Source organism: Lithobates pipiens, unplaced genomic scaffold, assembly GCF_037356315.1.
Source record: "Lithobates pipiens isolate NorthernLeopardFrog02 unplaced genomic scaffold, aLitPip1_a1.2 Scaffold_8, whole genome shotgun sequence".
Taxonomy (NCBI): Eukaryota; Metazoa; Chordata; class Amphibia; order Anura; family Ranidae; genus Lithobates; species Lithobates pipiens.
Window position 1 is genome coordinate 130,184,657 of NW_027507903.1, and position 16,137 is coordinate 130,200,793.

The window sequence follows — 16,137 nt, forward strand, 5'->3', positions numbered from 1 at the left end:
CAAGATATACATCTTATAGAGACATCCTATCAAGCCGGGAGTGTTTCTTAGTGGCCCAAGAAATTAGCCTAAGTTGAGCACAAGCAAACAAAAGTAGGTAATTGAGCTTAAAGATTTTGTCTGTGTTTAAAGGAATGTACTGATTGGAAGGCAAAAATGGCCCGCAGAAGTGCACATTCATGGGGTTGCAGTGCTTAGTAGTGTTCATTTTAAAACGACTAAAATGGCCAAACTGCTCAAGTATGGAATGAAATGCTTTTCTTGAACTAACATACAAAAGAATAACATCCACAAAGAGACTAAAGCTGATACGTGGATCGCAAGTCAGACGGTTCAAACTTCTCATGAACCAGTTTTCTGGAAAACTTTAGTCTGATCCAGCTTAACTCTCTGCTGTCAGAATACCATGACAAAGCAAGCAGGATCTCCTCATCCCCCCTCAAATGTGTGGATGGAGGGATTGGTTTGTTTTTTTCTGTTCAGCTAGCTGGCTAAAAAGAAAACCTGAAACATGTAGCTCTAGTTTGTGGAATGCCTCCTATCATTACACCCTAGATGGAACCACTGTATGTGTGGAATGCCTCCTTTATTTATACCTTGGATGGAACTCTTCAATCTCAAGCAGTTAGGGATTAACAGAAAGCAGGCCATTATCCCTGATCCTGGGAGAGGTGTATAAGGCCATATTCTTGTTTATGAAAACAGAGGGTAGTCCTACTTGTAATAGGCTGGCTCCTAGGAATCTCTAATCTAGGTGGTCAGTTTATATTTCGATGTCTAGGGACAGTAAACATTGGGGCTTTATTTTTACTAGAATAGTTTATAAGGAAGAGTGTTTTAAAAGTGTTGTCCCAAGCCTCGCATTGCAGTACGAAGGTTACTTGTTCTGGGTTAATTTACATTGCAATTTAAGGCTGTCAAAGGCTTTTACTGGAGGGTAGAGAATGGACCATGTTATGCATCTCGCTGATACGGTGGTGCCGACCGATGGATCTATTTGAGGCAGAGGGGTCTGGGATAGGTAATCAAGAAGTTGTGTAGTTCTCAATGAATTGATGGGCTCTGTTTACTATGTCATACAGATATGTATAATACTTATGGAAAGTTGAGGCAATCAATATAGATATATGTACCCTCTGCTTATCTGAGCAATGCACTTTAGGTATGAAGGTATGCATATGTTTGCTGATTGAATGTGCTAAGAGCCTACTATATTTGTTGCCAAAGCCTGAAGGGTAAAGTTCTTACTGGTAGTATTGATCCATCAATGTGTGAAGATCTATTTTTCTGCAAGATCTGAAAAATGGTCAAATCATTAGTATGCTTATACTGTGTTTCAAGAGATTCAATTGGTGTATTATATGATGTTGAAGGAAAACAGACACAGCTTAGGTTACTACCACTTTGATGGACAAATCCTTCAAAAATTGTTTTTTTTTTCACCCCCCCCAAGAGGAGAACAGTTTAGAGGTGTTATTAAGTTGAATTGTAAAGTAGTATGGAATGAAGGCTACACAAATATAAAAGATAATTGCAGGTTACGCCCTATAAATTCAAGTACAAAGTAAAAACAGGGAGGGAGAAGTGTAAATCTAAGGCTGCCCCTCTGGACTTACTGTGAAGTCTATTTATAGTAAACCACTTAGTATAGTATTATGTGGGCCCGATCATGGCATAGGTGCCCCTAAAGTGCATCTCAACAGGACCTGCAGTCTTACAGCACTGATGGTATATTCTGTCCCTTAACGTTATAAATGTTATACAGTATATGTTATGGTGACCAATAAAGCAGCAAAGCAGTAAATGTCAAGAACTCCCGGACTGGCACCCTCTGAGGGAGTAGAGGGGAAAAGAGAGGACAGAAAAAGGGAGGGGAGAGGAGATGAAGCAGAAGACAATCACAAAGAAAAAAAATGGCCAACAAAGTAGGACATCCCAAGGTGTGGGATTAACGTTAATTAGGATAGTAGAATAGTTAAAAGAAGTGTAAGGGAACAGGAGGAAGGGGGATCATAAAGCAGCAGGAAGGGGGTGCAGAAAGCAGCTAACCATTTCAAAATGAACCCTGTCCGCACAGGGTCAGCATACACACCTATTTCAAGGAAAGGTAAGCCAATGAACCAGGGCCTACACCAGCCCAAATTACCCAAAAGTGTATAGAAACTGTACAAAATTGTGTGTCAAACAGGAACTTATGCACACAAATGATAGTGAATAGAGACAGGATTACCGAAGGATTAACAGTCAAGTGTAGAATTTCAGATGGGATTTGATAAAGCAATAGAAGGGGCACACAGAAAAACGCATCTCTACCTCTCCTACTCCATCCAACCTAGGTGGAACGCCCAAACAGAGTGCCTGCAGCTGACCACCACATGTGGTCCAAAAAATGGCCCGAGACAGCCAATAAGCAGGTCACCTAGCAGCAGTTGTTCAAAAAAGTAGGTTCACAGCTTGAGTCTCAAGAACCGCCTCTCATAGACTGCATTAAAGTAAAAAAAACTTTTTAACTTTACAACCACTTTTACTACAGAAAAGCCACGACTATTCTACTACTTCTGATGTATTCTGATGTAATCATAATGGATGCCATCTGATCATTAATTCAGGAGTGAATGTGATCAATATTTACCATACGTGTAAACAGGGGCACCCTGACTGGACCAGATAGATGGTGAATTGCTAGCTTTTGTAACCAGCACCTATATTTACTACAACAATAAAACCCCATGTGTATGTATATATTAACAAAATAATTAAAGGCTTAAAATAAATCTGCATAATTCACATACCAGTGGCTTTGGCAAAGTATGGATTTTAACCTCTTCCTTACAGATGCCAAGTTGTTTCAATCAGACTGTTTGGTTTCTAATATATTTTATTTATAGTATATATTATACCTTTGTTTTTTCCTGTTTTTTGTGTTTTGTTTTCTTAAATAAAAGTAAATACATTTGAATTATAAGGAACCCCTTTGTTTCCATCATAGGATAAACATTATTTTCATAGCCTCGATGCTTTCCCTAGGCTGACACACTAGCAAGATATTTTCTGAAAGGCTTCAGGGAATAAGCAGTTCCATTTAGAACTCAGCGTGGTGTGGATCACATGACAAGAGAACAGTAACTGCTTTAAATTTATTGATAACCCTGTTAGTCAGGAATAAATGTGGAAGCACTGCAGACGTTTGGTGGTAATACTGCAATTACCATTTTAAATAGTTTCTAAACTACAAATCCTCCCCAATAAATGTGTGTGCTCAAATCAGTGTCATCCAGGTGCCATCCAATTGATTTTATTACAGCTGTTGTGCAGTAAGAATGCTGATAAAAGGATAATCTGAAATTCTTGTATAAAGGATAATCTGCAATTCTGCCAGAAAATATGAGCATGAAAATGACATGTCATTTTATTGGAAAGTATGTCAGTTAACTTTCTATTGTAATATACCCTCTAAATGACTACCGTACTTAAGTTAGGCATTAGTTTACCTTGAAGATTTATTCCTTTGTGTCAATAGAAAAATGAATAATGATTTCCCTGAATGTTAGCCATATATACTGTATATTAGAGAATGTGCTTTGGTGATACCATGTTACCCTGCTGTTTAAGCAACAACTGGTAAGTGTTTAGTGGTCAATACAGATTGTATATTTTACCTTCAAATAAATTGATATAACTTTGTATTCCACTGAAAAAATAGAACGTTGTGAAAAGCAAGCTTCGACAAAGCATTTGCAGAGCTTTCAGCAGTTTGTAAATGTTGAACACAGATCCTAATGGTAGGGTTCAGGGCTTGAGTCCTGCGGGAACGCATGGGAACGGCGTTCCCGTACTATTTCCACAACGGGAATGCCGTTCCCATTAGCTGCCTGAGGCTATGCAGCGCGTAGTCCGCCGCTCCTCGGCCGTCCGAGTGACTGGTTGCTAGGCTAGGGCCACTCCGCGTCTAGCAACCGGTCACATGACGTCGGCCGTACATGTGGGCACGCACTGGAGTCAGTGGGCAGTGCGCATGCGGCCTCCAGCGCAGCCAGCGACAGACACATGCCGCTGGGATCCGGACTGTCACCTTCCTCCCCTCTACCCAGTGCCAGACAGTCCAGGCCTCCTGGGGCCACAGCCGCTGCACTGCTACCAGTTTACTTCTCTCCTGAGAGGTAAACCAGGTTAGTCACTAGTATGTTAAGTTGCACTCTGCATTACTCCGCCAATACTCTGCAATACCCAATACTCTGCATTACCCAATACTCTGCATTACCCCACCAATACTCTGCATTGCTCCACCAATACTCTGCATTGCTCCACCAATACTCTGAATTACCCCACCAATACTCTGCATTACTCCACCAATACTCTGCATTACTCAATACTCTGCAATACCCCGCCAATACTCTGCATTACCCAATACTCTGCATTACCCCGACAATACTCTGCATTACTCCACCAATACTCTGCATTACTCCACCAATACTCTGCATTACCCCGCCAATAACTCTGCATTACTCCACAAATACTCTACATTACTCCACCAATACTCTGCATTACTCAATACTCTGCAATACCCCGCCAATACTCTGCATTACCCAATACTCTGCATTACCCTGCCAATACTCTGCATTACCCAATACTCTGCAATACCCTGCCAATACTCTGCATTACTCCACCAATACTCTGCATTACTCAATACTCTGCAATACCCTGCCAATACTCTGAAATACCCTGCCAATACTCTGCATTACTCCACCAATACTCTGCATTAGCAAATACTCTGCATTACCCAATACTCTGCATAACCAATACTCTGCAATACCCCGCCAATACTCTGCATTACTCCACCAATACTCTGCATTACTCAATACTCTGCAATACCCCGCCAATACTCTGCATTACTCCACCAATACTCTGCATTACTCAATACTCTGCAATACCCTGCCAATACTCTGCATTACTGCACCAATACTCTGCATTACCCAATACTCTGCAATACCCTGCCAATACTCTGCATTACTTCACCAATACTCTGCATTACCCAATACTCTGCAATACCCTGCCAATACTCTGCATTACTCCACCAATGCTCTGCAATACCCCGCCAATACTCTGCATTACCCAATATTCTGCATTACCCAATACTCTGCAATGCCCTGCCAGTACTCTGCAATACCCTGCCAATACTCTGCAATACATACCCTGCCATTACTCTGCAATACCCTGCCAATACTCTGCAATACCCCGCCAATACTCTGCAATACCCCGCCAATACTCTGCAATACCCTGCCAATACTCTGCATTACCCAATACTCTGCAATACCCAGCCAATACTCTGCAATACCCTGCCAATACTCTGCAATACCCTGCCAATACTCTGCATTACCCAATACTCTGCAACACCCTGCCAATACTCCGCAATACCCAATACTCTGCATTACCCAATAATCTGAAATACCCTGCCAGCACTCCACAAATACTCTGCATTACTCCACCAATACTCTGCATTACTCAATACTCTGCAATACCCCGCCAATATTCTGCATTACCCAATACTCTGCATTACCTAATACTCTGCATTACCCTGCCAATACTCTGCATTACCCAATACTCTGCAATACCCTGCCAATACTCTGCATTACTCCACCAATACTCTGCATTACTCAATACTCTGCAATACCCTGCCAATACTCTGAAATACCCTGCCAATACTCTGCATTACTCCACCAATACTCTGCATTACCCAATACTCTGCATAACCAATACTCTGCAATACCCCGCCAATACTCTGCATTACTCCACCAATACTCTGCATTACTCAATACTCTGCAATACCCCGCCAATACTCTGCATTACTCCACCAATACTCTGCATTACTCAATACTCTGCAATACCCTGCCAATACTCTGCATTACTCCACCAATACTCTGCATTACCCAATACTCTGCAATACCCTGCCAATACTCTGCATTACTTCACCAATACTCTGCATTACCCAATACTCTGCAATACCCTGCCAATACTCTGCATTACTCCACCAATGCTCTGCAATACCCCGCCAATACTCTGCATTACCCAATATTCTGCATTACCCAATACTCTGCAATGCCCTGCCAGTACTCTGCAATACCCTGCCAATACTCTGCAATACATACCCTGCCATTACTCTGCAATACCCTGCCAATACTCTGCAATACCCCGCCAATACTCTGCAATACCCCGCCAATACTCTGCAATACCCTGCCAATACTCTGCATTACCCAATACTCTGCAATACCCAGCCACTACTCTGCAATACCCTGCCAATACTCTGCAATACCCTGCCAATACTCTGCATTACCCAATACTCTGCAACACCCTGCCAATACTCCGCAATACCCAATACTCTGCATTACCCAATAATCTGAAATACCCTGCCAGCACTCTGCAATACCCTGCCAATACTCTGCAATACATACCCTGCCATTACTCTGCAATACCCTGCCAATACTCTGCAATACATACCCTGCCAATACTCTGCAATACATACCCTGCCAATACTCTGCAATACCCTGCCAATACTCTGCAATGCAATACCCTGCCAATACTCTGCAATGCAATACCCTGCCAATACTCTGCAATGCAATACCCTGCCAATACTCTGCAATACATACCCTGCCAATACTCTGCAATACATACCCCGCCAATACTCTGCAATACATACCCTGCCAATACATACCCTGCCAATACTCTGCAATACATACCCTGCCAATACTCTGCAATACATACCCTGCCGATACTTACTCTGCAATACTTACCCTGCCAATACCCTGCCAATACTGTGCATTACATACTCCGCCGATACTTACTCTGCAATACTTACCCTGCCAATACTCTGCAATACCCTGCCAATACTCTGCAATACATACCCCGCCGATACTCTGCAATACCCTGTCAATACTCTGCAATACATACCCTGCCTATACTTACTCTGCAATACTTACCCTGCCAATGCCCTGCCAATATTCTGCAATACCCAGCAATAATTTGCCATACCCTGCCAATACTCTGCAATACCCTGCCAATACTTATCCTGCCAAAATTCTGCAATACCCTGCCAATACTTACCCTGCCAATACATATTCTGCTAATACCCAGCCATACCCATCCATGCTCAGCCAAAATATTATTGGGGGAGATGACGTGGATATTACAGTGGGGGAGATGTATATTGCAGTGGGGACTATATGGTGGTGACATTTTCACAGGTTTTTGCAAATTCAATTATTATTTGCTGATCCGAAAAATGATCCGATCTGTGACTCTGATCCAAGGAATGATCCGATCCGTGAGTTTTTTGATCCGTTGCCGATAATCTTGCACGGCAAGGGCAACGTTATTCCAGTTTGTGGGATATTTTCTAATTTGCTGTATTTGAATTTGGAACAGGGTGTATTTGTGTTAGAAATTCCCTGCGAGGGAAAGATCATCACCCATTGTGTTGATTATTCTGTTTGACAAGTTAAATTATTTTGTTTTTGTAAACTGGCACTTTACAATAAATGTTGTACTGTATTTTCTGTGAAATATATATGCATATGAGCGTACCTTTATTTTATTTTTATTTTTTTTGGTGGGGGAGTGGATCTTGGGTGGGAGTTCCCACACTTTTTTCCCCAGGACTTGACCCCTGGTAGGGTTGATTGCTACTTTAACCTCTAGAGATCCGCGCTATAGCTGAATGACGGCTACAGCGCGGACCTGCTTTGCCGGGACTACGTCTATTGACGTCGTCCCGTGCACGAGCGGCCTGTGCACCCCCTGAGGGGCGCGCGCAGCGCGCTCTGTGATCGGCGAGTCTATGAGACTCGCCTGATCACGGATCCGAGCAAGGGGTTGATCCCGACCCCTTACCACATGATCAGCTGTCAGCCAATGACAGCTGATCATGTGACAAAACAGAGCCGGTAATAGGCTATTTTTCCTCCTCGCGCTGACAGCGCAAGGAGAAAAAAAAAGCCGATCACTGGCGGCCGTGATCGGGACATCAGTCCCGATCACGGCCAGCGTATCAGTGCCCACCTGCCCCCTGACAGTGCCACCTATAGAATAAAAAAGTGCCCCCCATCAGTGCCACCCATTAGTGCCCACAGTGCCACCCATTAGTGCCCACAGTGCCACCTATCAGTGCCCACAGTGCCATCTATCAGTGCCCACAGTGCCACCTATCAGTGCCCACAATCTGCCACAAAAACAGTGCTGCACCTCAGTGCCACATATCCGTGCCCATCAGTGTCATCTACCAGTGCCCAGCAGTGCCGCCCATCAGTGCCCAGCAGTGCCGCCCATCAGTGCCACCTATCAGTGCCACCTATCAGTGCCCATCAGTCCCATCTATCAGTGGTACCCATCAGTGCCCATCCATGCCACTCATCCGTGCCACCCATCCGTGCCACCTATCCGTGCTGCCCATCTTTGCCCATCAGTGCCACCTTATCTGTGCCCATCAGTACTGCCTTATCTGTGCCCATCGGTGCCACCTTAACTGTGCCTATCAGTGCCCAACAGTGCAGCCTATCAGTGCCTACCAGCGCCGCCTCATCAGCGCATTTCAATGAAGGAGAAAAATGACCTGTTTGCAAAATTTTATAACAAACTATTAAACATGATTTTTTATTTTTTTTGCATCTTTTTTTGTTTGTTTAGCAAAAAATAAAACCAGCTGAAATTAAATACCACCAAAAGAAAGCTCTATTTGTGGAAAGAAAATTATAAAAATTTCACTTGGGTACGGTGTTGTAGGACTGCGCAATTGTCATTCAAAGTGCATCAGCGCTGAAAGCTGAAAATTGGTCTGGGCAGGAGGGGGGTTTAAGTGCCCAGTAAGCAAGTGGTTAAGCAAGCTGCTTTAACAAGCTTCAAGAAGCACTGAAACCTGCTAGCAGCTTATTTGGCAGCGCTCTGTTGATTATTATTTAAGGTACTTATATAGCACTGTCAATTTACAAATACATTGTGCAGTCACATTGGTCCCTACCCTCAAGGAGCTTACAAGCTAAGGTCCCTAACTCACATTCATATACTAGGGCCAATTTAGACAGAAGCCAATTAACCTACCAGCATGTCTTTGGAGAGTGGAAGGAAACCAGAGTACCTGGAGGAAACCCACACAGGCACAGGGAGAACATGCAAACTCCAGCCAGTGTTGTGGTGTGGTTGGGATTTTAACCAGTGACCATTTTCACTGCAAGGTGAGAGTGCTACCCACTACACCGCTGCATCACCCATTTAGGATCTGTGTTCGAAATTTACAAACTGGAGCTGAATGGTACTCTAAAATGTTCAACAGAGCTTGCTGAAAGCTTGTTTACACTGTTCTGATACACGCCAGTGTGAATCAGGTCAAGTTTGTCTGGATACATCTGTCTGTCATACAGCTCCACAATGGATCACTGTAGACATTTAGTGGGAAGTATAACTCACCCATATCATACAATGAGCAAAAATAATAAAAACAATGTATTTGGTATTATTTTAAAGTGTGTTTAAACCTAACAACTTCTTATTTGCCACCTTCTGTCTGTTAAATATACCAATAAAAGCATTTAGATATATCTGCTTGATAAATGCTTGACCCTGCCAGAAATTCCATGCTGTTCTAACTTCCTGTATTAAGCTGACAATGCTGCACTGAAATATTAAACAATCTTTTCAGCTCTGCCTGCATTTGTGAACTACAGAGCACTTCCCCTATGTTTTGCAGATGATAAGTAGGGAAAGTGCTCTGTGGTTCTAAGACCACTTCCACTTTTGCCCCAGTCACCATGGAGGGCACTGTGTTGTCTGTGAACCCTGAGATACTATATTTCTAATGGGATGGTTCTGCTTCTAGGGCCTGCTTATCCACCCCCAGGATTACACCAGGGTCTCTGGTCAGTGAGATTGTTCCCAGGATCCAACTTGCCTCCTGGGTAACCATTCCTGGGATCCCCATTACATCCACATGAGCTACCAGACCAACCCTGCTGAGAGAGAGACTCTACCACTGGGGGGCCAAAAGCAAGTTACTGCTGCCATCAATTTAAAAATTACCCTATTTTTTCTTTAATGGTACGTTTTATCAGTTTAAACATTTGATATATTTTCTATTTTCTATTGTGAAGAAAATATGGGTTTATGAGATTTGCAAATCTGATTTTATGTAGATTTTCATTCCGAGTAACTGTACTATACAGAGATTCTCCCATATACTTTGTCATCTGGGAATTTGTTATTCTGTACTGTGTTGCCAGAGTGTTCTTTGTGGGAAGCTACTCCTATGTGGTCCTGTTTTCAATAGTTGTGTTGCCTGTTAGTCTTGTTCTATGCTTTTTACACAGTCTTTTTTTTTTTTATCTGATTATTTGGCTGATACCTCGACAGTACATGTACACTTGGATACACTTTAAATTTTAAATGAATATATATATATATATATATATATATATATATATATATATATATATATATATATATTCGTTTAAAATTTAACACTGATATTTATTATTTATTTTCCTCTTTCTTACTTTTTATTTCTCAACTACCAGTATACAGTATAGTGAATTATGTGACCAAGACTCATCTGCTACAGATAATATTATTTTACAACATTCATTGTCACAATAAAAGGTTTATTTTTGTTGGTCAGGCTGTGTAAGTAATATAAAGGATGAGTATTCTGAATCAATAGACACAGCATCTGGAAGCTTGTGCTTGTACAACAGCTTGCCATGCTTTTGGGTTTAGCCTAGCAGAGCTGAGGTACTGGGCTTAATACCCTCTAGAGATGCTATCTGGGAAAAGTTTAAATTTTCTCAGTACAGTTAGTTCTGGTGATAGTTCCCTGGTGAAAGACATTTGGACAAAGAGCTTTCTGTGCCAGGAAGAAATGTGAATTTTACTGTTAGCACCCATGCTTTCCCACTTTCTACCTATCATTAGCACTTATAATTTTTTATTGTATCCCTCCTGCTAGCCTTACGAATTATTCTACCCCCTAAAATCAATTCTTAGCATGCTTTTGAGCAGTTAAACCTAACCCCTAACTTAACATTTACCCTAATCCTTGTCCATATCCAATAGCTCACCTAATTTTTATCCCAATCCTTAAGTGTATCCTCGTGTACCCTGACCCCAGGACTATTATGTATGTATTCCTTAACCAAATCAATGTGGAATACTTACCTTACATGGCATAAGCACCAGCAGTTATATATAATATCAATAATCTAATCCACTGCTGATATCGCAACACCTATAGAAATTCCCCGTCTGGTATTTTCTCTCTTTGTATGGATTCTTTTCACATTCCACAAACTTGCTGGTAGATCAACTTTATCCATATCTACCCCCTCCCCGCACCCACAAAAAAATAAAACAGGCAGTTATCCAAAAGGGTTGGCATGAGTTAACATCAACTCAGCAACATAAACACACATTAGGCTCAATTCACAATGCTTTAGCTAATGAATAAGGATCTCTATTTTTGCTGTGTGATTGTAACCCTCATCTCATTAGAGATGAGGGTTACTGCCACATTTCAAAAAAATGAGGGATTGTTATCCAAATGTGTTCACTTTGTGAAGTGAGTCTAATTTTTAGGTGCTTGATTTATAAAAACATATTTAGTTAAGACAGTTCGAGAAGTAGAAGGTGCTGTCACGTGTGCATGAACCCATAGAAAGCACAATACAGATTGCATTCAGCAGGGGGGTCAGGAAGGGCAGGCTTAGCCATCACTTCTGACAAATGCCTGTGACAAGTCCAGCAGCTTGTATTAACCCCCACAACACTGAAATATTGCAGTGGTGTGTGTATCTGGGGGAGTGGGGGATGAGGGGAAGAGGAATGAAGACTTTAACTAACAGGGCAGTCACCAGCACAAGAAGACACTTTCTAGTCATTGTAAGTAGTGGTGCTGTTGCTCACAATATTTAGTAAAATGTACTAAAATAATAATAATAAAATAAAAATGAACCATTGTAACTGATGCATCAATTATATTTTGTACATTAAAACTCATATTTGTATTTTCATGTATTTCCCATTACCATTATTAATATAGTTTTATGTCTGTTAACATCACCTCAAACTACATTCCACATTACTAAGTATTATGCTTTTAGGAGAATTGAGAATTTTACCATAAAATTCACTAACCAAGAGATCTAACTACCGGTACATACGCTATTCCCTATTTATAAAGTAACATTACAGATAAACCCATAACATTGTGGAAAGGTGGTAGAGTAATGTGTTATTTTTATGGTTCAGTAAGTCCAGGATGGGGAGAATTTATGATAGTCTTGCAAAATGCAGATTTCGCTCACCAATTAAAACCAATAAGCTAAAACATTAGATAAATAAAACTTTTTATTAACAAGTCATAGTTTTAGTTCTGGGTGCTCGCAAATCAGTTGGTCAACACCTCATAACTGGACACTAATTGTTTTTCAGATAACTTCTACTACAGCTAACTAACATACTAATGTGAAATTTACTTTGATTAGCCAAATGATAATCAGCCCAGTTAAAAAGAAATATAATTCCCATAAGTAAATGGAAAGTGTTTCAATAACTCTAAAACATAAAACTTATATTTGATACTTGTGCATTGAAACTATTTACCTTCCATCAAGCAGCTCTCCATCGAAAGATGCTGTGCTCTTCTTGCCTGCTTACTGCCTTCACACATCAGCCACAGCCTAGTACTGTTGGGAGGAGGTCCTTTGGCGAGACATCTTATAGGGTATGAGCATGACATCACAGCACAGGACCACAGCAGGGGAGGAACAAAGCATGGATTTGTACTTCATATAAAGATACTTCTGACTGTGAGTGAGGTTTAAAACAATGGACACATACTTAAAAACCCATGTGCCATATTTGTTCTGCTAGTCAGTAACTTTTGTTATAACAAAGGCATAAAACAATTGTAGGCAGCCTGAGGATGATGTAAAAAAAGGTACCGATCCAGATTTTATTGGACTGATGTACAGTCAACTGAAGAGTCAATTTTTTTTTATGTCATGCATGCTACAATAGTCTGAAAGTGACTTAAAATAGTTCACTTTTTCATGAACATTATTTGAAGTACATTCCTTATTTACAGCAACAAGTGGCAACAATAATGTGATCTTATGTCTGCATTAAAGTTGTACATTGCATCAGTAATAGATATATAAATGGCAATTTTACATATTAATATTTTGAAGAATTGTACTACATAATAAAAGACCCAGCAGAGTCACTGCTACAAAAAACAGAGCTTAGGAAATAATTGCTAGAAGCAGAGGAGTGCACGAGTGAACGGCAGTAGTAAAGGCAAGGGAGATTTAAGGATTTCAGCACTACCTGAGTGTGGACAGCACTCTGTAAACACATGATACAGTGCAGTGCAGTCTTTTGGTCCAGCAGCCTTCAGTGCAGCCAAGCAATATTCAATCAGCTCCAAATATTTTACTGTTCCATGGTCACATCCATCTTGCCTGCTAAGGCTATTTTTCCTCTTGATTTTCCCACTGACATGTTGCTAGCACATTCTGGTCACGTGATCCCAGCATCCCTATTCATTGTAGATAGAACTCGATGTTCCAAAGGCCTTGACTACCTTTTCCTATGTGTTTTTTTTTTTTTTTCTTGTTCAAAACAAACAGCCTGTTGCTAACACACCTGCCATATGGTAAAGTGCTTTTGATTAAATCATAAATCCAGTCCATATTCTGTTTTATTACATTTTTTCCAGTATGAACAAATAGAGGGTTTAAGGTGCTTGGAAGCCCAGTGTGGCTCCTCTGGATGAAAATACAGGGAGAGAACCTTCCACAGATGTCCTACCGTCTGGTCTGCAGATAAAATATGTTGTAAACGTTTCTAACAAAATATTTGAAGAGCAAATATTAACAAATGGAAATCCATACAAGCCAGCTCCCATAGTCTGTTAAATGACTAATTGTCCATCATTAGTCAGGCTCTCAGAGACCTGAACACCCTAGAAAGAATAGAGACTATTTTAAAATACCATATGTTCCAAATTATACATTAACTACGACCTAACCACAGCCTGCTTCCTACTATAATCTTTAATACCAGGTCAGGAGAGTTTTATTAAAGGGAAAACAGCGCTAATAGTAGCCATTCAGCAGCAAGTCTCACTAAAGATAACAGAACAGGTCCATAGTGGATGTCTGTTCTCTTGTTGATCAGTGATTGCCACATGCTCCAAATAGATGGAAACATGATTTTTTTTAGTTATTTAGGATGATGCTACCTGCAGGCCTTGGTTGTCTGATATGCATGGATGCAAACCATCCTAGAAATGCACAACCGCAGGAGGGCATTGCACTGAACCGGGACCATCTAGTTTCAAACTTGTTTTGGAATCAATAGTAAAAGCATAATATCATAATCATGACTGTATTTCTCACAACATATATGACATTTGGTATATAGCCCTGATTACATATACAAGCAAAGCTGCAGCAATGGCCTAAATGGATCCCCATAAAGGCACACAATTATAACCTGTGCACAATCTAGCACCAGAGCAAATTAACTTCAAACTGCAATCTCATCAGAAAGCCTATCAATTTAAGAAAAAAGGTGCAACATTCACACATTGCCTGCGTACACTCCTAAAGCTTCTCATGATCAATGTATATGTATTGGATTCTTGAGAGGACAAGACAATCAAAGCATTACATCCAACCAGTCAGCCAATATAAACACCAGCAAAGTCTTACTTCGGCCTTTATATGTTTAATGAGACTAGTACTAAGGTTGTGTTTCTCTAATAGATTATTGAATTGCCAGCAAGGCATACATTTATGTTTTTTGGATGAGGAAGATGTCCAGTTTTGGAACAGGAATGGGAAAATAAAATTACAGTTGTTCTGTATAAAATTCCCAAAATCTACAAAATACAGCACTAAGTGAATACATTCCTCATTAGACACAGTATCATATGCAAACCAGAAGATAGAAATAAATACAGCAGCACAGTGCTAATAGTCATAGCAAGACACTGCTCTGTGAGCTCCAAGGGCTCCTAATATTGGTCATGCCTTGATGTACAAACAAGAACTAGAGCCTTCAGAGAGTAACTAAAGCCCAAACTTTTTTGTTTTGGATAAAGTAGGTAAGGGTTAGAATCCTTGTCAGATTTTGACATCTGTCTGTGTTCTCACTGAGGAGATTCATTCCATGTATTTGGTGACCACTGTCTCTAGCACAAAAAGTGGGAAATGCAAGCTTTTAGAGTTGTCTCCAGAAAGTTACATAGGTTGAAATCTTCCAATATGGCCTTCCGTTTTAATGACAACTGTCTTATAGAAGATCTTACATCATTTCCTTTCACTTCCTCTGTCGTTCTTCTGGAAAATAAATCTCATAGGAACATAGAGAGCAAAATAAATACATAAATTCTGACTTAAACATTCCCTAATATACCCAAAACTAATAAAAATGTTAGCTTTGCACTTCAAGTTGGTATGTCAATGGACGAATTGTGGCATTTCTTATGTTAGATCAAATAGCCACTTTGAGTGTGTGTCTGGTAATCAGAATCCAGGTGTGAATTATTATGTGCACTATTATGAATATGGATTGTATCAGTAAAAATATCATAAGGTTCAGCAAAGCTCTTGAACACTTCTTTTTCCTTTTCTACCTGGATTTTAATTGTAAGTAACTGCAACCAAAAGTGTGATGGAATGTCACTGCATTTAATGTAGCATACCTGCAGATGGTTAGATCATTCATATCAATAAGTGAATCTGTGTAATCTATACATTATGCTAGTAATGCCATTATTGTCTTCCTATAATAATATGCATAAAGAAAAATTTGCCAAAGATGTTGACTATTAATGTATGTAGTAAAACTGATATAGTATTATAAGAAGTGTTAATTTACACAAAATATCATAGTTTACTGCATCCGGACATTATTAATCAGTCTATTTCTGTCCCTGTCTGTAAACAGATTGTGTGCCACAGTATCTCAATGGCTAACACTGGTCGCCTGGGGTTTGATGCATCAATATAGCCACATGAACCTGGTCTAAACCTAAATTCCAGTTAATTCACAAAGGTTAGCAGACAACAAAACAAATGTGGATCATTAAATATA

At 40.4% G+C, this 16,137-nt stretch overlaps 1 protein-coding gene across 1 annotated transcript in view; it reads right to left on the minus strand.

Moving 5' to 3' along the window:
- The window catches only part of PAX4 (paired box 4), a 102,196-nt gene extending 89,488 nt beyond the window's left edge, over positions 1–12,708 (minus strand). The window contains exon 1 of the mRNA XM_077474253.1: positions 12,637–12,708. Coding sequence (XP_077330379.1) covers positions 12,637–12,703 — 67 coding nt within the window. The 5' untranslated portion in view covers positions 12,704–12,708. The remainder of the gene's footprint in view (positions 1–12,636) is intronic.
- Positions 12,709–16,137: the final 3,429 nt, after the last annotated feature.